This window comes from Carya illinoinensis, chromosome 8 (genome assembly GCF_018687715.1).
Source record: "Carya illinoinensis cultivar Pawnee chromosome 8, C.illinoinensisPawnee_v1, whole genome shotgun sequence".
Classification (NCBI taxonomy): domain Eukaryota; kingdom Viridiplantae; phylum Streptophyta; class Magnoliopsida; order Fagales; family Juglandaceae; genus Carya; species Carya illinoinensis.
Window position 1 is genome coordinate 6,735,918 of NC_056759.1, and position 23,268 is coordinate 6,759,185.

A 23,268-nucleotide genomic window follows, 5' to 3' on the forward strand; every position below is an offset into this window, starting at 1 on the left:
AATTTATCCAATTTATTTAAAAAGAGTGGACTTAATCTGGCATTTCTTGCTAAAATGTGCTCTCTCCTCTCAGCCTGACACCTGAAGTCGTACGTGGACAAACAAAGACGAGGCCAAGCGTGTCCAAGTGAAATGAACAGTGAGGTTGGGGGGGTTGACACGGGCAGTCCGGTTCCTCGTGCGGTCGTGCCATGTAGCAGGCTAGCAGCACCGATTCATCCCCAGAAAAGCCACGTCTCATTACTACTCGTTATCCAACTTATCCTATTTCGCCTGCTTCCCGTATAAAATCGGATCCTCGATCTGCACCAGCGTCAGTAAAACCATATCACCAAAACCCTGATTAGATTTCTATCCATTTCTCTTCTGGATTAATAATGTTGAAGTCGGACATGGGTCTCGTGGAGAGAAAACTAGTAAGGACGCCTGCGCAGGCGAGCTCGAGAAAAGGGTGCATGAGAGGCAAAGGTGGCCCAGAAAATGCTATGTGCACCTACAAAGGTGTCCGGCAAAGAACTTGGGGCAAATGGGTGGCCGAAATCAGGGAGCCAAATCGTGGTGCGCGCCTCTGGCTGGGGACATTCGACACCTCCCTCGAAGCTGCCATGGCATATGATGCTGCTGCACGTAAACTTTATGGCTCCGAGGCTAAGCTCAATTTGCCGGACTTATCCACCATTAATAATTCGCAGGCGCATCCAGCGACTTCCAACACCACCCATATTTCCGAGAATTCAAGTACCAACTCTACATCTACTACCTGTTCTTCAAATAATAGCGCAATAATCAGGGGTGATGACGATGTTACGCCGCAAGTACTCTACCAAAATAGTTCTGCCCTTTCTTTTTCTGGCGAAAACATGGAGCCCGGAGAAAAACAAGCGGGATACAAAAACGTGAATTTCTCCGAGAACAAGGCCGACGGGATTAATGGAATTTGTATGAACTCAAGCTTCCCAGCCTTTGATGAAGCAATATGGGCGGAGGCAGCCATGTCACTAGATTTTCCATTCATGGTGGGAGACTCGGGAATTTTCTCCAGCAACTTGGTTGACGGAAGTGGCCGGGAAACGTTGCATCCTCATTGGTGCATGTAATCAAGAGTAAATATTTAGCTATATATATATAGAATATATATAGATAGATAGATCTAGTGTATTTAGTGTATACATCTGTTAAGTACTAAAGGTTTCGAGTACCTCGTATGAATTTGGCTCTTGTATTTGGCTGTCCACTCTTTCTCTTCCCTTCCTCGTTCTGAAAGGCCGTGCGGATAAAGCTCTTGTATCTATTGAAATGTCATGTACGCCATTCCAAAGTAAAAAATCAGAAAGAAAATGAATCGGTCACCTTCTTGATCTAGCTCGTGTCCTTTCTAAGTGTCTTCATCCGGGCTGGGTTTTATTCTGGCCCGGTTCGGAACCAGTTAACCGGTTAGGTACAAATTCTGGGCAGTAACTGTATAATGAAACACAAGTAAACTCGGGGACCCTATTTTTTTTTTTAAAAAAAACCCGAATTCGAAACCTTGGTCTCTCGAGAACTTTCTTCACTCTTAAGAATTTTGAAGGTGAGATGATAATGTTTTATTTGAGATAAAAGTTAAAAGTTGAATAAAATATTATTTTTTAATATTATTATTATTTTAAGATTTGAAAAAGTTGAATTGTTTATTATATTTTATATAGGAATTTAAAAAAAATATAATGATGAGATGAGATAAGATGAGAATTTTAAATTTCATCTTACTTCCAAACCTATCCTACTCAGATTGTTCTCTCTCTCATCTCACGTTGAAAACCACCCTCTCTCTCTCTCGTCGAAACCCTAGCCTCCTCTATCAATCAAAGCAACGTCGTCTTCATCCTCGTGCCATCGTCCTCATTCTTGAGTATGTTTTCTTTCTCTCTGGTTGTTTTGATCTCTCTTTGTTAATTTTGAATTTGTTTTGATGAGAAATGTTTGAATTTTTTAGAAGTATTTTTATGAATTAGATCTATAATATTTTTATGAGTATGTTTGTTCTCTTTGAAATAGTGTGAAAATCTTGTTGGTTGATGGTTCATCTTGCTAGTGAATATACACTCTTTGTAATGGCATAAAAATCTTTATTGGTAATTTTTTGTATTCTCTTTGATCTAGTTCAAATTGGTTAATTCTTTGGCTAAGTGGTTCTCATTATTCAGTTATAGGAGAATTCTATGTAATGTACAGTACAAGAAAATCAGGCTTTTGTGAATAATTTATTGCAACCAAAAAACTATTTACAACCAATTTTAGTTGGAAATAGTCATTTCACTAGAATTAACTAGTTCCAAATAAGCAATTTTCTTATAGCAATGGATGCACTAATAGCTGGAGGGAGCCTTCACATTGCAGAATTTCTTTGGAAACCCAATAGAAGAGAAAGTTTAGTGCCTTTTTTGTTTTTTTTTTTTTTGGGTTCTTAATTTGGGTTATAAATACATCTCATTTTTCTTTAATTATTTTCTCTTTTATTCACAATCTCTGTATGAATAAACAAGCTCCTAAGAGTTACAAATTCCATCACTCTTCTTGTTTATTGTTTTGTTTTGCCTGTTTGTGCATCGGTTGCTCGAGCATCAATGCATCATACTCAAGACATGAGTTCTTTATTATCATATTAATATGTGAGTACAGTGTGTGAAATTGGACCTTCATTTTGGTTCAGTGGGGGAATAAAAATTGTGGGGACAATTATGAAGGTGGTGGTTGTGATTTTTATTCTTAATATGCACTAATGGATAAAATCAATTAGATGCTACTTGACAGAAGCAAAGTAACCAAATGGATAAAACCATTTTTCAGAACTTCATTTTAATAGAAGTCTGGATTTAAGTATATATCACAAAAGATATAAATTGGAACTTCATTTTGTGTCATTGTGTGCATAGCTAAGGTTTGTAATTTTGTGATATGATCGATGTCTACTCGATTTATTATATGTGTGTTTGGTTATGTATTGCTGTGTTTGAATTTAGTATGTGTTTGGTCATATCCAACCTAGTATTAAGAGTGAGGCTAGTCCTTCTCAAGCATGCATGTTTGTTCCTTGTTCATAATTATTCTTACTCGGGAAAAAAAAAAAAAAAAAATAGAAGTATTATAACTTAAAACGTATGAGAAAAAATGTGTACAATGATACATATAGATTATTATACAAGCAAAATCATTATATATTTGAGATAGAACCCTAGACACGTGTATTTCCTTGACCGCACGGTCCACACTCATCTATGGCTTGGTATAATGAAGCCCATACAACTGGGCTTGTACCGTACATAAGAACTATTAATCAATAATATTAATGGCAACAAAATTTTCAATTAGGATATACGACCTGTAATAAATTACATTTTCTCAGTCACCACTCAACAGTACTGACGCTAAATCCAAAACTTGCAAAGCCTCAGTATTTCTTAAGATTGAAATATTGAGATTAATTACTATAGATGGTTGTAAATTTGTAATTATTGATTTTTCTATTTCATCTTGGCAGGATTTGTGATTGTGACCTATATGCTACAGGTATATGCATTAATCCTTACAGCTCTATGATCTAGTAAAGTAAATGCTTTACATCTTTATAATCAGCAGTTCTTTTCTTCAGTCCTCACTCTTACCATTAAAATTAGGATTGTATAAATAAATAGTGAACCCGACCCGGCCGTCTTTCCAACCCGACTTGATTTGAAATATCGACACATTTACTTGCAAATTTGGAAACGGGTTATACAGTAACCGTTTCTATTTTTATCGGGTAATATTCGTAACCCGTTTCCATACAAAATGTGTAGCTCGCTTTTCCTCGGCGTTGGTCTGTTCGCAATTTCTATAGTTGGGATTCTCTCCATCGGCGTTCATCTGTTGTTCAGAAGGTCTCCCTCATCTATAGGTATTACTCTCTCTCTCTCTCTCTCTCTCTCTCTCTCTCTCTCTCTCTCTCTCTCTCTCTCTCTCACTTTGTTATTGTGAATCTGTGATTTTTGTACGTGTATGCGATTTGTGTGGATGTTTTCTTTGGGTTATCTTTTTTGGGTTTCATGGGAAGGGGGTCATAAATGCTTTTCTTCGAGTGTTGAAGTTATCCCTGGAAGAAGGTGGCGTTACTGATTGCCTATGTCTCTGCTTGAACAGAACAAACACAAAAGCTAATAATGCAGACTTTTTTTCATGTGACATTTTCATGTCAGCTGGTTCAAAATGTAGCTGCTTAGTGCTTCCAAACTAGTTTCCACAATTTTTTTTCTCCTTAGCCCTGTGTTACATGTTCTTCACTTGCAAGGACTTTCAATTCTGTTGGCCGTGGCTCGAGAACTCTTGGGACAAATCAGGGATCCTATTATAACTATGATACTGACAAGGATTATGCTCCCGAAAGGCTTCCGCTCGTAAATAACAAAGTATAATATAAATATTTGCACATACGTGCCCCCCACCATTAAAAAAAAAAAAAGGTTGGAACACTATTTCGAAAATACTATAGGGTTAGTTAACGGGTAATGGTCGAGCGGAAGACACCTAGATCGGGTCGAGTCGGGTCAGTGAACAGTCCTAATTAAAATCTAGTTTTTTTCTTCTTCTTCTTAGTTCTAAACCATTGCCAACATGTTCTGTTGATGAGTTCTTTGATATTTTCAGAAATTGGAGGAGTGGATGACTGGATGTGCTCGTTTGTGTTGAGGTGCTATAGATTATATGAGTCTAGAGTATTGGATATGCAATGGTGCAAATATTGTCTCCAAGCATGATATTTCAATGGAGTCAAGGTTAGGCATTTAATTAAGCATTGTTAAATGTTAATTTATAATGAGGATCATCATGATCGGAGTATGAACTTGTATGAAAATATAGCAGGCCATATTTTCAAGTGAAGCATGCATGCGCAACTATGCAGTTTCAGTTTGGATTTATTAAGTTACAACTATAATGTCTCTCTCTAATATTGTTATTGATATATAAATGGATAGATCCTAAGAAGTCTTATTAGCTACGCTTAAGATGAACCATTTGAGTCCATGCTAACATAATTTGATCCAGCAATGGTCAAAATTCTAATTTCCCAAGTGAATTTGGACAGTCTGTGACTTCAACCTTAATGGAATAGGGTTTTGCAGTAAAATAGGATTATTAAATATATAATTTTCATATATTGTAATTGTATTTTGTAATGTACATAATACATGTATAAATACCAAATAATGTAATTAATTAAAAAAGGTAACTAGTTGTTTTATTTATTTTTATTTTATTTTTGAAAGGAAACAATTCTTATAACATTAACAAGAAATATTAATTGTTTTACATATACAAAAATCATGATTTTCAACCTTTTTTTCTTGAAAAAATTTAATAGAATATAGGCTTTAAATTTTTTTTTTAAATATGCTTTCATTATTATCTTTTTCTTGAAAAGAAATTAATAATATAGGTTTTTGTTTTTTTATTTTTTTTAAAAATGTATAATCCAGAATCTAGATTTTCAAGTTGTAAAAATTTAGATTTATCTAAATTTTGACTTGAGTTAACCCAATTCGAATTTAAAATTTAAGTTCTGGGCCGGGTATATCCAGATACCTAATCCGAAACCTACGTGAATTGAGTCCTTTTATGCATAAGGAAACTAGGAAATATAAAATATGATGCTTTCAAACATGCATCAAATGGGTTTTTGCACAAATCATTTTTAGAATCACGAGCCTACTGTTGTTGGCTCTGGTTTCTGCGCACACATCCTTTGTGCGACGTCCGATTATATAAAATTAAATTTATAAATTTATATAAATTTATATATTATATTAGATTTATTTTATTATAAAAATAATTTTACAATTAAATATATCATATTAAGTCACGTTAGTTAATAGATTTGTTTTTATTAAATCTTTTTATAGTTAAAAATATTTTTTTTGTACGTATTGAACACATCACTTAAAATAAAACCAAAAAGGTAGGGAATTTTTTTTTTCTTTTTTTTCTTCTCCTGTTTTGGGATGTATAGAACATTCTAATATTCGCCCCAAAGGTATTGGGCATTCCTCTTGAGATAAACCGATACCATTATACCAAGTTACCAACATTGAGAATGGGGCAACGGACGAAAACCATCTCGCGCGCCAGTAAGAAAAAGAAACTCCTTCAGTTAATTGTAGGTCAAAAGCATATAACAATAACATTATCAACAAGACAATTGGTTTAGCCAATGCATATGGGGGTGGCGCTCAGCCTAGTGTCAATATATCATCAAAGAAAAAAATCCACGAAATTAACACCAGGCAAGGAAAAAGTAAAACCCATATTTGTTGTGCCAAAGCCCGAAGCATTGGCTGACGGCTGTAGATTACGAGCCCAAGAGCTCTTATGTAAACACAACATCAGTTTCAGTTTGCATAAGCCTGCCTGCAAAAGAAAAGAGCCCATGTCACGAACACAATTAATTATTTGACCAGTTGTGTTAAATGTATAGTACGTAATTGTTGTAATATTTTTTTGAAAAGGAATAGGATTTGTTATTAAAAAATCAATTTTTTATCATGTAAATCTTGTATTTATTTATTTTTTTCAAGAGAAATATATAACACTTTGTGCATTTCACGACTGCAAATATTATTTTTCTTATTTGACTTATTATTCAAAATTTGAAGGGAAGTGCATGTTAAATGAAAGATGCTGTGTTTATCTCCCTATGAATTGTAAAAAGTATTACTTTGATCCAACTCACTTACCTTTGTCAGTCATTTGATGCTGCTAAATCAGTTTTTAATACCCTTGAATCTTTGCCATTGGTTGAACATATTAACATTAGGGATGTAAATTGACATGCATGGGGGCACATAGATTGGTGAAGGCCAAACGCAGCTCTGCTCCAACCTTCTGAACAATATTGTAATCCATGAAAGTAAACTGATCATTGCAACATATCTCTCATGGATTGCCGCATGCGTGCCCACTATCCAAAGGACACTGCTACTGGTAGTGAGAGTTCCAATACATGCTTCCAACTTATCCCTGCAATTACATTTATTTTTTAAAAAAAAAAATTACATAAATTTAATAATATTTACTTCCTTAATCATTAAAAAAAATAAAAGAGATTCGGTACAAATCATCGGTTCAAAAAGAATTTCTCCAATCCAAATTCTGGATAATTGAACCACACGATCCCATGTCCTTCACAACACAACACTCCAAACACGTCCCCGCAAAGACATGCAAACTTCCTAATCGCTACCTGTCAAAAGCTCATTAGCTTTTGTATTCTAGTTGCTGGACCTCGATCTATCTACTTGTAACTCGACGGCTGACATGATCTGTCAGATTAAAATTTTAAAAAATTTTAAAATTTTCTTACAAATCAGATTTTGTAGGTAATTAGATACATGGCAGAAACGTAGGATATATATACCATTCACATCATGATTAAAAAAAGACAAAAGCATCTTATAATTATAAAAGTTTGCTTTTAGAAAAGTAGCCATGGGTCGGATTCCATGCATTGAGAACGAATGAAGGATAATTAATTATTAATTATTCACATAATTCTTTTGATGATGTGATATTTTAATTAATTACATGATGTTAATCTCACCTAGAATTTTGTCAGCACACTGATGTCCTTGGCCATGGATTAGGGCACACTTGATCGGCATATATGCATATAAAACGGATCGAGATACTGTGAGGAAATATATGATCAATCTGGCTTTACTTTTTTGGACTGACTTGACTAGAGCTACTCGATGATGATGCCTGGGGAAGAACAGCTGCAGAATAAGTGAGCATTCATGCATGTGAGCTGAACTAGCAATATTTTGGTCGCTTTTGCTCACGCCATTGCTTGTTATTAATCAAATATTTATGATGGAAGGAAGGAGTAGTAAAGAGTGATTAAGGGATAACAAGCTGGAATATGAGTGATGATGGAATTAATATAACTTCTTCTTTTTATATAATTTTTTTCAATTCTATTTTAAAGATTATATATATATATGATGTGAAGAATTATAATATATATTATAGGAGTTGATGATCTTATAGAAAATTGAATTTTATATGACAACATAGAATTTTTCTTGTAAATCAAATTTTGGAATATTAAGCTTGTAAAAGTTGTGTTGTTTATATCGACTTATAAATAGAATGGCTCGACCGGTTGATATCTCTATTTTAAATCGACGAGGCTCCAAATTAGCCGAGGCCCCTGCCGATGTTTAGTGCATGCAGGTGGGTTGCTTCATAGCTAGGACGTTCTTTAATTTCTGGCATGTTTTCCTGCCATGAGCCGGCAAAGTACGGCTTTAGTAGCAGTAGTGGTCTCCCTGTTGCTTGTCCGTCACTCATGGTTCTCGATATTTTACAAGGAAAACACTAAACCCACAGAAATTTTGTACCGAAATTTCTTACCGAAAATTATTTTTATTTTTTTATAATTTTTTTTTTTACTTAGTGATTAAGTAAGTGTTTTTAAATGAATATGTGATTTTTTTTTTATTTTTTAAAAATATCTAAATAGTTGAAAAAAATGTTGAAAGAAAAATTGAAAAAAAAAAAAAAAAGAAATGCAGTGATCGGTAGAAGATTTCTGTAGAAATCTTCGGTGGACGTAGCAACGTCCATTTTACAAACATATCTCATCACGTCTCTGAAAACTTGGATGATTCGTTTCCGACCGAAATAATAACATATGAGAATGATTATGACAAATAAACATAATCAATATTTCAGCATGCCAGCTTGGCCGACTTTGGGTACAAAAATAGTGATCGTGCACGACTTGGAAACTTTGTGGGTCCTTGTATGTTCATGCCATGATGGTCTGCACTAGGTTGATAAATGTGCAAATCTTTTTCAGTAAATCAAACCACAAATTAACATAAAAAGCATAAGGATTCGGATTTTTTTTTAAAAAAAAAACATACAAAGCATAGGGGATTTCAGTCCCTGCGGCCCCTCAGGTGACAATGATCATCATGTTCATCCCCTAGACATGTTTCTTTTGAATAGTACTCTCTCACAAAAGTCACTAAAAAAAGCTAAAAAGAAAAAAGAAAAAAATCATGCACGCCCAAGCTTTCTGATATAGGGGGGTACTTTTTCTTCTTTCTGCAGGCAAAGCTCTTCGTAAAAAAAAGTCAGGAATTTTGGGGTCAAACATTCTCTGACGAGGATGGAAGGAGAGGCTGAGTAAGGGATGACTTGATGTGGCTTGTTGCCCTGTTGTTCTCGTACTCCGGTGTGGGCTGAATCGCAAGTTTTTCCTGTGCAAACTTCCTCTCTTCGCTTTTCCCCCACAGGACTAGGTACAATCCCACTATGATCAGCACTGCCCCAATTATCCTGTACATTTACACCCACAACAATTAACCAGCTTGCTAGCTAGCTAGCATGTTCTCTGAGATAAAAGCGAAGCACGATGTTTTGCAGAAACATCCCTTCTCTTTCTTATGTTTCTATTTACTCCTTATGTTAATCTTTATATAATTTTCAGGCTACTTTCAGAATTGAATTGCACTGGAGATCAGGCTCCCTTCAAAAGTAAACCAATTCCATGGTACCCCACCCATTTTTGCGTATGGACACGGCTCCAAACACGACATAACATAATTTGGTCATTTGTATCTGTCAAATGTGTATGCAGTCTAACATATACCAATCCAAAATTCCTTATATATTATAGATGTAATGCAATTATATATCTAAGGACATGCATATGCGACCTTAGTAAAGCCTGACAGAATGGGGGATCATGATATCGTACAGTCCTTTTACATGTGAGTTTTACTATTTTTGATGCTAGGTGCATGTTGCTCATGGACATCATTTAATGGAATGGATTTTGCATATTGGATCAATCTCTTTTCTAATTGTAAAAAGTAAGAATTTGTAAGATATCTAATTCCGGCATATGAGACTCTGACATATATAGAACTAATTACTGAAAGAGAGGAATAGATAGATAGATGAAGGGAGGACGTTATACTATGAAGAGAAGGGACTTACCCTCCCAAATAGAACTCTTCCCCCAAAGCAATGGAAGCCATAATAGCGACAACAAGAGTCTGAACAGGTTGATACACAGCCACGAAGACAGGGCCCCCTCTGTCAATGCACCATATCTGTACAGCGAAGGCCACCCCTGATGCCACCACTCCCTGCAATATTTCCACAAAAACTTTTCTTCCTCATTTCATTTTCAACACCAACCATCCCCACATATTGCACAACTACTTTTGTATCCTTTGACAACTTAAAAGCATAGTTTGAACATACACATACACGAAATAAAGTTTCCTAGGAAAAATAAAATAAAGCTAGAGGCTTTGCCTCCATTGAATTGGCGAGACGTTAACGTTTCAGCCACTGGTTTGGTTTCATGCATGAACAAAGTTACCCTTCTAAATCTTTCAACACAGTCCACCCTCTTGTGTCTTGACACGCAAAAGAGAAAGATTGTACATACCCATTTTCATATAAAGCTACTAAACGACACTCAAAAAGAGTTTGTTTGGAGTTTAGACTCATGTGTTGGGGTTCAGTCCGAATCCTTATTGAAAATGTCACTTTCTTCCTTCTTTTCCCCTTCTGGGCACGGTTTCTAATTCCTTTCTGAAGAAACGCTTGAGAGCGGAATGAATAATGATATATATAGACATGAATTTTTTTATAATTCTTTTTAAAATTCTATTAATTTTAAATAGAAAAAGGATTTAAGTTTTTTATAAAAATTAATATTTATGATGAGATAAAATTATTGTAAAATATATCATTTTCTTTAGGCTTATCACTCTCCTTGACCAGTAATTGTGCTCAAGCTGCAAGTATGACTGCTTGACTGATACGAGATTTTCTCGACACGAGCTCTAAGATTTTAGAGTAAGGAATAAAGGATGAATTGCAGGGAATCACTGACCGCATAGAGGATAGTGAAGAGCTCTCCACCAGAGTGAAACATCCAAGCCTGTGCATCTCTCTCAAAGATCAAAGCAATCACCACAAACTGTATGAGACCGAAAAAACACGTATAGGAGGTGACGGAGAGGCGAGCCGGGTACTTCTTAAGGACCGGCGCTTGCAGCACCAGCCACGCGGACCATGACAAGCAATGGCCAATGAGGTAGATGCAGCCCAAGGTCCAGTTCTTCCCCGCTGCATCTCCTAGCGATACAAAAACCGGCGTTGTGTTGTGTAGTGTTTGTGCTGGGCTGTATACGGCTGGGCCTTTGTACAGTGTGATTACTGTGGCTCCGGCGACACAGAATGCAGTTCCGATCACCTTTGCTATGCCGTCTTTTCGATCTAGTCGTACTTTCTCAATCCTGCACATTCGGGCAATGAACAAACAAATTAGTTATTTGGATGTATAACAAAAAACACGTGTTTGACCCACCAAAGCAATAAAAATGTTTCAAATAAAGAGACGGAGAAGGAGCGTTGAGCTTGCCTGAGTAAGGCTGCCATGAGAAAGGTAATGGCTGGGACGGAGTTTTGTATTGCTGATGCGAAAGTGGGAGTTGTGTTGTCCAAACCCAGCAAGTAGAATCCTTGATTTGCTGTTATTCTGTCGAGCAAAAAGAATGTGAAAAAAGCGACTATCTTTCAGTTTCGAGATAGTTTTGTGCTTAAACAACGAGGAAATTTAGCTGTCTTTTCTGTCAAGTTATGTATATTCTGTGATCATACCCAATTAGTGCGAGGACGAAGAACTGAAGGAGAAAATTCAGAGTGATTGCCGGCCTCTCCTTCCTGATCAAAGAATTAGAAACATTAGTTACGATGATCATTTAGATCAAGAAGCAAATGAATTAGGAAATGGTTACTAGTTATGAGACCGTACGTACTTCTCTAGAAAATAGGCAAAGGGGAGGAGCATAAGCAAAGCGATAACGTTCCTATAGACAGGGAACACAAGTTTGCTAATGCCCATGTTGAGGGCGGCTCTGGAGACAACATGGAAGCCGGCATAGCCAAACTGCAAGGCCAGCATAGCCGCATGCAGCTGGAGTCTTTCAGGTATAGAGCACCACATTCTCTTTGCAGGGGCGGATCCGGTGTCAGCCATTGAAGCAGAAACAGAGAAACTAATTAAGACTTGGGAACTATAGAGGGAAGTGAAAAAAAGAAAGGGAAGTGTTGTGAGCTAGAAGAAGAGAGGAGATGGTGTAAATATAGTGGAAGTGAGTGAGAGGAAATGGTGCCAATGTGGAGGAATGTGGCCCACAGTGGCCCCAAAAAAGAGATTACTTCAACTGTTGCTAACCTTCAGATGTTTTTGGTTGTCTCCCTCATTCTTCTCTTTTATGCCCTCTTTCCTCAAATTAATACAAATTAAGTAACATGAGGATTAATCATGGTCATGACTCATAATTAGATTTTTCTTTTTTTAAGGTTCATATTAAGTCAATGAGCATTTATGAAATTACATCTCCCCAACACATTCATGTTTGAGCATTGCATCCATTAATGAACATTTGCATATTTGATTTACTTTTCTTTCAGTATATGCCCTCATTAAGAAGGAACGGTTAAATTTTACAAAATGCTTAAATTGGAAAATGCTTACCAAATTAACATTCTCTCTTCCTTTTAAAGATTCAAGGATAATTCAAATCACATCTGTACTTACCATAGATATTAAAATGAGATGTTATAAACTTATAATGTTTTTCTTAGGCGATTTCATTAACACACAATTCACAACTTATCACGGCTTAAGACCCGCACTTTTAGTTGAAATTTACTGCAATTTAGTTCTAGCGATCTAAATAAAGCCAGAGTCACGTATGGAATAATCAATGTTACAATTGAAATCTTTAAAATATTCTAAGATACTTAACAACAATGCATAAAATTAGTGTGCCGCCTAATGATACCGCTCAAGTATATTTAGTAATTAAAAAAAATAATTTTAAGTGTATTGATTATATTTTTTTATTTTTTAAAAATATTTAAATGTATAAAAAAATATAAAAAGAAAATTAGAATAAAAAAAAATAAACTGAGCTGCCGGCACAGTAACCGACTCTAACACAATATACGTACTCATTCACTTCTGTAGTCTGTCCTACTTTACTCACAACATAAGACTGGTCATAAAGGGGATCGAACAGTGAAAGTGGCACAAAGAAGTATGGTACTGGCCTACTGGGTCCGTAGCTATAGGTCTTAATATCAAAATCTTAGTTTAATACCATTTTAATTATCTGAAGAAAGTTTAAATTATATCTAGATTCATATTTTAAATGATTAGTCAAGATTAAGAATAGATAAATCATTATAAAATAAAATCCTATCCCCATATAAAACCGAAATGAAAATTTTCATATTTTCTTTGAATGCAATAATCGTATTAGCAACTTGATGGGAAATCCCAACATGTCTGAAAGACAACCCCAATGGCAAGACGTGAAGCTTGAAAAGGAGAGAACAATCGAGAAGTCAAAAGTACCTATATATTTATCGAGCAGGCCAGTATTGTTTTGTCGCGATGCCATTAATGATGATGATAATTGATCAGGATATATATATATATATAGAGAGAGAGAGAGAGAGAGAGAGAGAGAGAGAGAGAGAGAGAGAGAGAGCTGAGGTTGAGCCGCCATTGATAAATATATAGAGCGCACGAGGGGTGGTGGTGGTGGGTTCCCCATGCATTCCCATACCCCATGAAGACCTTGATCAACCCCATCACATGAGCCCCCACGGCCTCACCTCACCCACACTGCGAATGCTAATTTACATGATTTATTGTATTTTTCTATCTGGAGTACTACACTGTTATATACAGATCCTGATCATCATGAAGTATTTTATTTCTTCAGTACCCATATTAATGCATGCAGTATTTTATGATCTGCATATATATCCGTGTATAGATATATATATCATGTGTGATTTATAATCTCTCTTTCTTTTCCTTTTTAATTGGGAATTAACTTTCTAGTAGTTGAAGTTGCTGATATAATATTACAAACTTATAATCGGGTAGCTAGCCCTGATGAGCAGTTGAAAAGAATTTATACAATTAGTTATATAACCAAATTAAAGTCTTCCATAACAAAATGGCCGTTAAATTCTTTTAATTTTTTATAGAACAGATTCAATCATCAAAAGGTTAAGATTATGAAATGATAGCCTTTTGATATTATAGAAAAAGGGTCGATAGTAAAAGAATGAAAAACGATATTTATCATTCTTAATCACAATTACAGATATGATACATTTTTAAAGGATTTCATGTGTCAACCACTCGACATGTATTACATAGGTATATTGTGTGACTAAAGATGAAACAGTTTAGGATGAATGACTAAAGAAGTTATAGCCACAAAAAGATTTTATAAAAATAAATTTACAAAATTAAATGATTTCATATGATACATTAGATCATTTATTATTTGTGGGTTTATTTTTATGAGATCACGTTATGCTAAAGTATTTTTCATATAAGGGAATCCAACTTTTCTTTTCTTTTTGTTATAAAAATATATAGAAGTTACATAATATTTGCAAGCTCATCATAATAAATTGAATTAAAGGATGTTTGTAAGATATTGTTGAATGGTTGATCCTCCTAGCCTTAATTTACAAACACCCTAATGAAGTGTTTCCACTAAGGTTTCCCACTCCTAAATCTTACTTAATTGTAGCCGTACTGCTCAGATATCAATCCCCTGGCTTTAAGAAACATGATGCTCCCCCTCAATCGAGACAACCATCATTCTAAAATTCAAAAAAGGAGGCCCTGCCTGCCCAGCTAGTAACGACTCTAACATTCACATTCCCTTTTTTTTTCATCTTTAGAAGCCCTATCTGACAGCCTAACCTGCTTTGTAATAATTCTTAGTTTCACACCACAAAAAAATAAGATGGGTTCCTTCTCGGAACTAGAAGGAATAAGGAGACTGGCATGCCTGGGTGAGTCTGACTCGGCCTGCATGAACCGGTCGGACTACCTCCTGACCAAGCTAGTTGTGATCTTACATAATTACATTTGCATGCTCAGGTTCTTTCTCATCTTTTTGGTCGCATAAGTACTACATGCCTGACAGCTTTTGTACATCTGATCGAGTGTGCACCAGATCATGAGAATCTTGAACGCCATAATTCTCTGGTCGAGCCCTAGCTGCATGGGTTTGAATAGCTTTTTTGCTCCTACATGATCTCATGTTTTGATGATCTTTCAAATTTCCTCACCAAAATGATAAAGGGTACATTTCTTAATTAATTTCCGGCTCATAGTAGAGAGTACGTAGCTAGAAGAAAAAAGAATATATATATATATACATCTATGTTTTGTCTTAATTTTTTTATATTATTTTAATGAGTCTTCTCATAATAATTTATATGTTTGCAAGTAACAAGACAAATGTAACAGATCAGTATTATAGGAGATATCTATTCTTTGTATGTACATGCAGCTAAATTAATGTGTTTTTCATAAAGGAATTTAGAACAAATAATGTGAATTTAATAGCATTACGGAAGCTATGCGCACACATGATATGGTGGGTGACACGCACCAACAACATTACATGTTTTGGGGAGATCATGGACGGTGGAACAGTGAGCACATCGGGTTGGGGTGTGGGGTCAAAATTCGTATCAGCAATTGGGCTCTTCTGTCCTAGGCCAGCACCGGTGCTAAGTACTACTCTTTCAGCACATCGGATTGGGGTTGGGGGTACGTGCCTATATAACCTTTTTGCAGTTTAATTCATGACATTTGAACCATCTTGTTTGGGCAGCTAGAAAGCCATTTTCTCTTACCAACTCAAATAATTCTTGAGAATATTAGATGATGAACAAGTCCCACATGCAGTTTAATTAGCTCAACCATAAGCTTCCCCACATATATTATATATATCAATATATATACACACATAATCATCAGTTGGTAAAGGAGGCAATTGGGAGCTTTTTCTTTTGAAAAATACTTTCTTCGTCTTAAGTTTTATTATTTCTAGTCACACGATCTATCACGTGACATACTTTTTTATTTTTATTTTTTTTATTTTTTTATCATTGAGATATTTTATATATGAAGTCACTTAAGATGTATTGCATCAATAAATATAATTTGATATGACAAAAATCTTTAAGATGGAAAATTATAACATCCCTAGTTCTATCTTTTTCTCTATGTAGTTGGGGGTTATTTTACTAATTGTTCAAATCATTTTTATGTGGTTAAGGTACTTTAATTAGCATGTTGAGGTACCTTTTGGTGAAAAAAAAAAAAATAGAAGCAAAATTAACCTCATGTGGGAAAATCTTAACCAATATTTAACTTGAAATCAGTCGTTGGGATTTTTTAAAATAAATTATGGGATTGATGGAATATATAATACTTCATAGGGATATTCTTAATTAATTATAATTGCTACGTAGCATGCATATATAGAAGTAGATTAGTAGTAGTAGCACTAGGCCATGGCCATCAAAGTAATACATGATGTGCCTCTGATAATTAATGGCATATATATAATTATAATAAGCTTTAATTAATATAATAATAATAATGCCTTGATGAGTACTGGATTTTATTATATATTATGCCTAGTTAATTAGGATCGATCGGTTAAACATTGTGCAATGGCACGCCCTTAACACAATATCATATCGTAGCTCACTTTCGGAGCAACAAGGACATGACCTCGTCATGTTTAATCATCATAGGAAATTCATTTGGAATATCCCACATTTGATTTTGTGCTAATTATGTAAAATATCGCTTAGAATCGAATATCTTTGATTTAGATGAATTTTAATACTGTTTATACTTTATATATATATATATATATATATGGTGCCATTGAGACTAGGTGTAACACCAAAAGTTTTAGACATTAGAGGTTTATAAGACCTTGAACCTTGGGCATAGATGATTATGAAGTTATATTAGGCATACTAGCAATAAATGCTAGCTAGCTACTCTCTATCCCGACTTCTATCATCAAGTTATCATATTCTTAAGTCAGTGTGTAGAATGCATATCATTCATATCAGTTAAATTGTAATATTTAATTTGTATGATTCAAATTTTAAAATTCATATTTCTAAATTAAATTATATCATATAAGTATTTTACTATGTATATTGTACACAAACATGAAAATAGATTTTTGTTTTTTTTAATTATCGATCTCCAGTCAATTGATGTAGTTTGTCTTAAATGACTTGATCATAATTAAGCCAAATACTTAAATAAAAGCTACTTAAAATAGATATATCAGCTAATTCGATTGAAAATGATAAAATTCAAAATAAAGAACAACATGATTTTCTATATATAAATCTATTATTAACTGAATCAATGTTTCTAATGGATTTATTAGTTTCTTGAAGTTCCAGTGACAAACAAATTAGAAAAAGTTGAGAAGCGGCCTGCAACGTCTAGAATTACTCCTATATATATATATATATATATATATAATAACTTAAATCCAGGATGGGTCATATATATTTGGTTGTTTGCAATGAATAATAAAAAGCTAGGCTACCACGTCTCAATGGTAATATTAATTATATAACTACATATGTCTTGCAGCATAAATATTGTAATTTAAATATAAAATGTAAATTAAAAAAAATAAAAAAGACTGAAGGGAATTCTTCTGAAAAAGAAAAGCTCGATCGAATCTGGGGTTGGATTAAATATTTCATGATTAATCTTTTCCATATGATCATTATATATATCATGAACCAAGGAAATTAATTACTTAGTTACAATTTGTGCCCCACTGATCTAGACAATACTAGCTTATAATTAAGTACTAGAGATCTCTGAAATCTTTATTACAGCTTGTCTCAAAAAATTAAATTAATGGAAGAAAAAATAAATTTAATTATTTATATTTATCTTAACATGATCAATATTAATACAACAATCTGGTGCATGCCATGCATCCACCAGAATATGCTGTAACAAATTAGAATTATATATACCACGGCCAAGAAGATAGATTAATGTTTTTTTGTATTTATTTTCTTCTTCTTGTTTTCTGCACGAGGCTGTAGACATAATTCTCTTGCAAACTTCCAAAACACATTGTAAATATATATATATATATATATATATATATATATGAGTAATTATTTGTACAAGTTCCACGTAGATAAGCTTCGGGTAATATCTTTATAAAAATTTAGACCCCACCATGAAGGTATATATCACTGATCACTGGCTAGCTAGCTAGGTCTGTATATAATATGCATGCATGTTAGGTTTTCCATTTTAACAGAAAAAGTCATGCTTTCTAATAAAGAAACCATTATACATAGTGTTTTCTTTTCTCCTTTGGAAAGATCTCTATATCTTTACGTGCGTTGGCTCCTTTCAAGATTTCACTTCCTACCGATCGATCGATAAACCTGGCCGGCCTCTGATCTGTAATTTTCTTTATTGCTTTTTCATATTCTTTTTGGCCCCCCACAGAACGTACGCGATTCATTTACTCGATAGCACACTATACATGGGAAGAGAAAAAGGGAAAAAAATAAAATAAAAATAAAAGTATCTGCTTTTCCCCCAAAAGATCATATAGCAACGTACATGATTTGATTTGATTTGGATAGGTGCATGTAATTAATTTCATGAATTGCATGTGCAATGATCCTTTAAATAATGCATTTTTTTTCCCACTGATGCTTATGGTCGATCGGTTTCCTTTCTTTTTGACTCAAAATCTTTCCTGATCATGATTTCGGCATTAATTCCGACTCATCAAAATTGACTCTATATATATATATATATATCAAAAATTTTATACAACTATTTAATAAATTATTTAATTTAATTTAAAATTTTACTTTTTCTTTGACTCGATGTATTTGAGTTTAAAAAATACATATTATTTTTATTATAAAATTACCAAATAATTGTGAGTTAATTGAGTGTGCATGATCATAATCACTTCTGATCTTCAACATAGATCATGTTTTTCGCCATACAATATTTACACGTACGTACGCCGGCTTCGACACCTCAAGGCCAACTAGTAATTTTTTTTGTAAGCTCAAGGCCAACTAGTAATTTTTTTTGTAAGCTCAAGCCCAACTAGTTAATTAAGCCTAGGCTCTCTCTCTCTCTCTCTCTCTCTCTCTCTCTCTCTCTCTCTCTCTCTCTATATATATATATATTAAGGTATTTATCATCTAGCCCTATTTAAAAAGGGGAAAAATTAGCCAAAAAATCCTGAATTTTATTTATGTTAACGCATGCAACCTTATGGTACGTAATTCGAGTCATGATTCAATTGCTTAGTAATTCTTCTATAAGACATAATATATACGATCGATCGGGTGATTAATTTGTTCGTTTTCCTCTTGGTTTGTGGGAATTAAATATATAATTCCCAACCTTCATAGCCCCTCATGGTAATGTGATTAGGGTATGTAGAAAAAACTCAAAAACAAATATACCAGCTAGCGTTAGGGAATAGGGATTACCCTTCAAAAGGAGTAGTTTGTACGTACGTACGTACACACACACATATATATATATACACCATTTATATATTCTTATCTTTTTATTTGAGGCTTTTTTCAGTTTTATTTATAAGAAGTGATATTTGTAATTTTAGGGTATACAACTGATCTTCTGCACTTCCATTTAAAAAAGTGGGTTAATCTAATATCTACATAAAAAAATTATATTTTTATAATGAATCTCACTCTTTTCAAAATGAGTACGTTGATTTACACATTCTAAAATTGTATATAACATTACTCCTTATTTATTTCTTCCAGTTTTTGGTTTTTTCTTGCTAGCTAAACATACAATAATGGTAGATTGGAATCCCTTAGAATTTCTACCCACCTAGTGTGGAAGAAAGATAAAAGTAAGAGCCGTAGACTCATGCACCCACCAAGGGTGTAGCCCGGCAAAATGTCTTGATAAGACTAAATGTCTTTTTTTTTTTTTTTTCCAAAAATAATATTTACAGTCGCAGTTGTATAAGTACCGTGCAGTCTCTTTGAAAAAAGTGAATTAATACGGGATCCACATGAAAAAAATTAAAATTTTCAATTTTAGACCCCACTCTTTTTCAAAATGATTGCGCAGCATTTACATACTCCACGACTCTATATAGTATTATTCTTTTTTTCCATACATTTTTTTATATTCTTAAACATTTTTTTTTAAAAGGTCTCGGTGGAAATCATCGTGACCCCAAGCATTTCTCTCAAAGTAAAGTGAGTCCATAATATTTATAGAGTATTTAATGGCTTAAGAAATATATATGATCAGTTTACTCAAACTAATAGTCATTGTCGTCTTGAGGTTCTATATATGCTTGATCATCTTGGAAAATCATGAAGTGAGAGGACCACTCCTACATTCTTCAATCAAGACCATCATCGACTTCCCCCACCCCCCCCCCCCCCCCCCCCCCCCCCCCACCCCTCTCTCTCTCTCTTCATTTATTAGCTTACCTCTTTTGACATCCACGTTCATGGGAGTGACAAGTTCTCCATTATCATTTTCCTTTAAATTACATCATATACAGCAAATTTGAGTAGAGACTCTTCAATTCTTGAAAGAGACACATATCTATGAACCCTATGGTATATATAATGTCGTCCATATAAAGTTTTTAGGCAATGTAAATCTCACATATATGGATATATATTTAATGCCATCCTCTTCCGTGTTATAGTATTCAATTCCATCAGATAATTGACAAAGATTTCAGCTGAATCTATCTACTCCATTTATAGTTCAATTCCATCGACTGATCACTCACGATCATCTTGCTAGCTGCTGATATTGATCTTCGGAGTTCTGTAAAAAAATCTTTGAGAACATAAATAAATAAATATATATATATAGAGAAACGTACACTTTAGCCGGAATTAGACACGAGATTGGAATCTTAGGCTGATCAAAAGATGCTGCAACTATTTTCTTTCAAACAATCTGACAAGGAAGATACCTAACTGGTCACGCTCAAGAATCAAGATCTAATCCTCATCGATGGCTGTTGGAGTGGGTATGAGGTTGACTCTCATGATGAGTCAGTAGTGGACGACACATCGGTGGCCATTTCCTTCTCTTCAATTGTTCAGCAAGATCCCCCACCTCTCTTTATAGGCTTCTATATATTAATGTTTCTTTCAACATGCACTATATCGATCATGAGCTCAAATTCTATTACGCTCAACAGGCGGCGTTTGTTATATATTGACGTACTCAACCAGAAATTCAACTTTCCCGGCTCGATTAGTCTTTCCATCATGATCATAATTAAAATCCTCCAAACTACTAAGACAGCTGAGATGTAGTTAAAGGTTTTTACACCACAAAATTAATAGTCGCAAGTTTTTCCATTTCAAAAAAAAAAAAAAATAGTCGCAAGCTCCCCCCCCCCCCCCCCTTTTTTTCCTTTCTACTCTTAAAGAAAATACAATTTGCATATTAATTAAGAGTGCTGCAAGAAAATCAAAGAAAAAAAACAGGTTTTAGAAACCAAAAAAAAAAAAAAAAAACCCCTTTTCTTTTCCTTATCGAGAGAATTCTAGCTACAAACTGCATATATATATATATATATATATATATATTGCTTTGAAAAATTACAAATTAATGTTCAGGTTATTCATTGAGAATACAACTCAAAGTTGTCATTTTTGAGGGCACATAAGACAAGTACAGTTTCATAAAGTTACGCAGAAATAAGTAATTTCCTCACATGTTGAATCCAAGTGCACTCCTAATGGCTCCACACACACATAAACATATATTCATTTTTGTGCATATATATAATTAATTGCCAGAAAATATTATTTACGCGATTGGATTAATCCATCATTCTAAGCTGCCAACACCAGCCGTCCAGATCAATACGTGGAGATTTCTTATTTAAAACGAATCTACAACTAAAAATGATGAAAAAACAAGAAAGAATGAAGCCAACAATTTGATTGATGGGAACACCGCATTTAGCACGTACAGAAATGCGGGCAATGATGATATTCAAGAAGAAATCTCATAAATCCTAAGAGAAAATGTATGTAGATACTAGATGTCGGTCCAGTGGCCACCTAGAAAATAACGCTAATTAGCAGCTAGCAGCTAGGTTTGATGTTAAGCCATGCGCTTACAAATTTGGGTTCATGGAGTCATAACTTGGGATACTCCTAAATATTAATTGTTATGATATTTCATTGTCATTCTTTTTAGCCTTATGATCTGATGCCAGTCGAAGTTAAACGGATACTTTGAATGGGTAATGCTAAGTACAAATTTTAAATAGATAAATTTTGTATAAAATTTTATAAAAAAATAGATTTTACTAAAAGAAATATTTTTTTATTACAATTTTTTAAAATAAAATTTACGTTTTTATAAAAGTTTGTACGAAATTTGTTAACTCAAATAAATCATTACTTTCTATTGGACTATGTCATTCATGGCCCAATGTTGGCCCAATGGTGCTAAAGCAATATTGCTAGTTACAACCGCATAAACATGGGGTAACCGGCTAGCCTATGTGGAAGAGAAAAGAAAAATATATAAAAAATAAAAATAAAAAGAAGCAAAAATGCAAACAGAAAAAGGAAAGAAAAAAAAAAAAAAACACTAAAAGGAAGAAAGCGAGATGCAAAGCAAACACGCATTTTCTCATATTTCATTAAGAAATCTAACATATTTCTCCACAGCCATTGAAGCACGCACTGGTATGTTGAAGCATTTCTCCACCAAGAAAAAAAAAAAATCTCTCTTAGATTTCATCGTTAATATATTTCTCCCAAACCCATTTTCTAGATTTTTTCCAAAATCATTTTTAATGCATTTATGTTGTTTCTTGTTGATCTTTCCAGACCCATTTGCAAGATTTTCATGAAAAATACTGCATTTCATTTCAATATTTCTTCCAAACTGGTTCTACAATTTCTGTAAAACTCCTTTCTAAGTTATGTTTTTAATAACGGTGAATTTCCATACCCATTTCCAAGATTTCCATGAAAAACCCATCCATGAGATTTTCTTGTTGATCTTTCCAAACTCATTTCCAAGATTTCCATAAAAACACATTGCAGTTCATTTTAATATTTAATATTTTTTCCAAACCGATTTTACAATTTCTATCAAACTCATTTCTTAGTTCTGTATAATAATGGTGGATTTCATACCCATTTGATGATTTAAGCTATTTCTCATATTTCACTTGAAAATGGTGGATTTCATTTCGAGATTTTTCCCCACACCTTTCGATGACTCTAGATATATGAATCTTTACCGTTTCTTCT

The 23,268-nt window shown here is 34.0% G+C and overlaps 2 protein-coding genes across 2 annotated transcripts; one reads left to right on the plus strand and one right to left on the minus strand.

Annotated features, from left to right (window-relative positions):
• The first annotated feature begins 304 nt into the window (after window positions 1-304).
• On the plus strand, window positions 305-1,362 carry LOC122318595 (dehydration-responsive element-binding protein 2D-like). The gene has a single exon (XM_043136111.1). The coding sequence runs from the start codon at window positions 378-380 to the stop codon at window positions 1,095-1,097; it is 720 nt and encodes a 239-aa protein (XP_042992045.1). The 5' UTR covers window positions 305-377; the 3' UTR covers window positions 1,098-1,362.
• Window positions 1,363-8,888: 7,526 nt separating this feature from the next.
• Window positions 8,889-12,164, minus strand: LOC122318593 (protein WALLS ARE THIN 1-like). Its single transcript, XM_043136109.1, has 6 exons — window positions 11,859-12,164; window positions 11,701-11,763; window positions 11,462-11,578; window positions 10,931-11,336; window positions 10,021-10,172; window positions 8,889-9,357 (listed from the first exon to the last, which is right to left on the minus strand). Exons 1-6 carry the CDS (start codon window positions 12,077-12,079, stop codon window positions 9,168-9,170), a joined length of 1,149 nt encoding a protein of 382 aa, XP_042992043.1. The 5' UTR covers window positions 12,080-12,164; the 3' UTR covers window positions 8,889-9,167.
• Window positions 12,165-23,268: the final 11,104 nt, after the last annotated feature.

Coding starts and splice junctions, on each gene's coding strand:
- LOC122318595 (XM_043136111.1), top strand. CDS start 378: ATGTTGAAGTCGGACATGGGTCTCGTGGAGAGAAAACTAGTAAGGACG.
- LOC122318593 (XM_043136109.1), bottom strand. CDS start 12,079: ATGGCTGACACCGGATCCGCCCCTGCAAAGAGAATGTGGTGCTCTATA. Junction 11,764..11,858: donor TTTGCCTATTTTCTAGAGAA/GTACGTACGGTC, acceptor TTCTTTGATCAG/GAAGGAGAGGCCGGCAATCA. Junction 10,173..10,930: donor TCTTCACTATCCTCTATGCG/GTCAGTGATTCC, acceptor GAAATATTGCAG/GGAGTGGTGGCATCAGGGGT.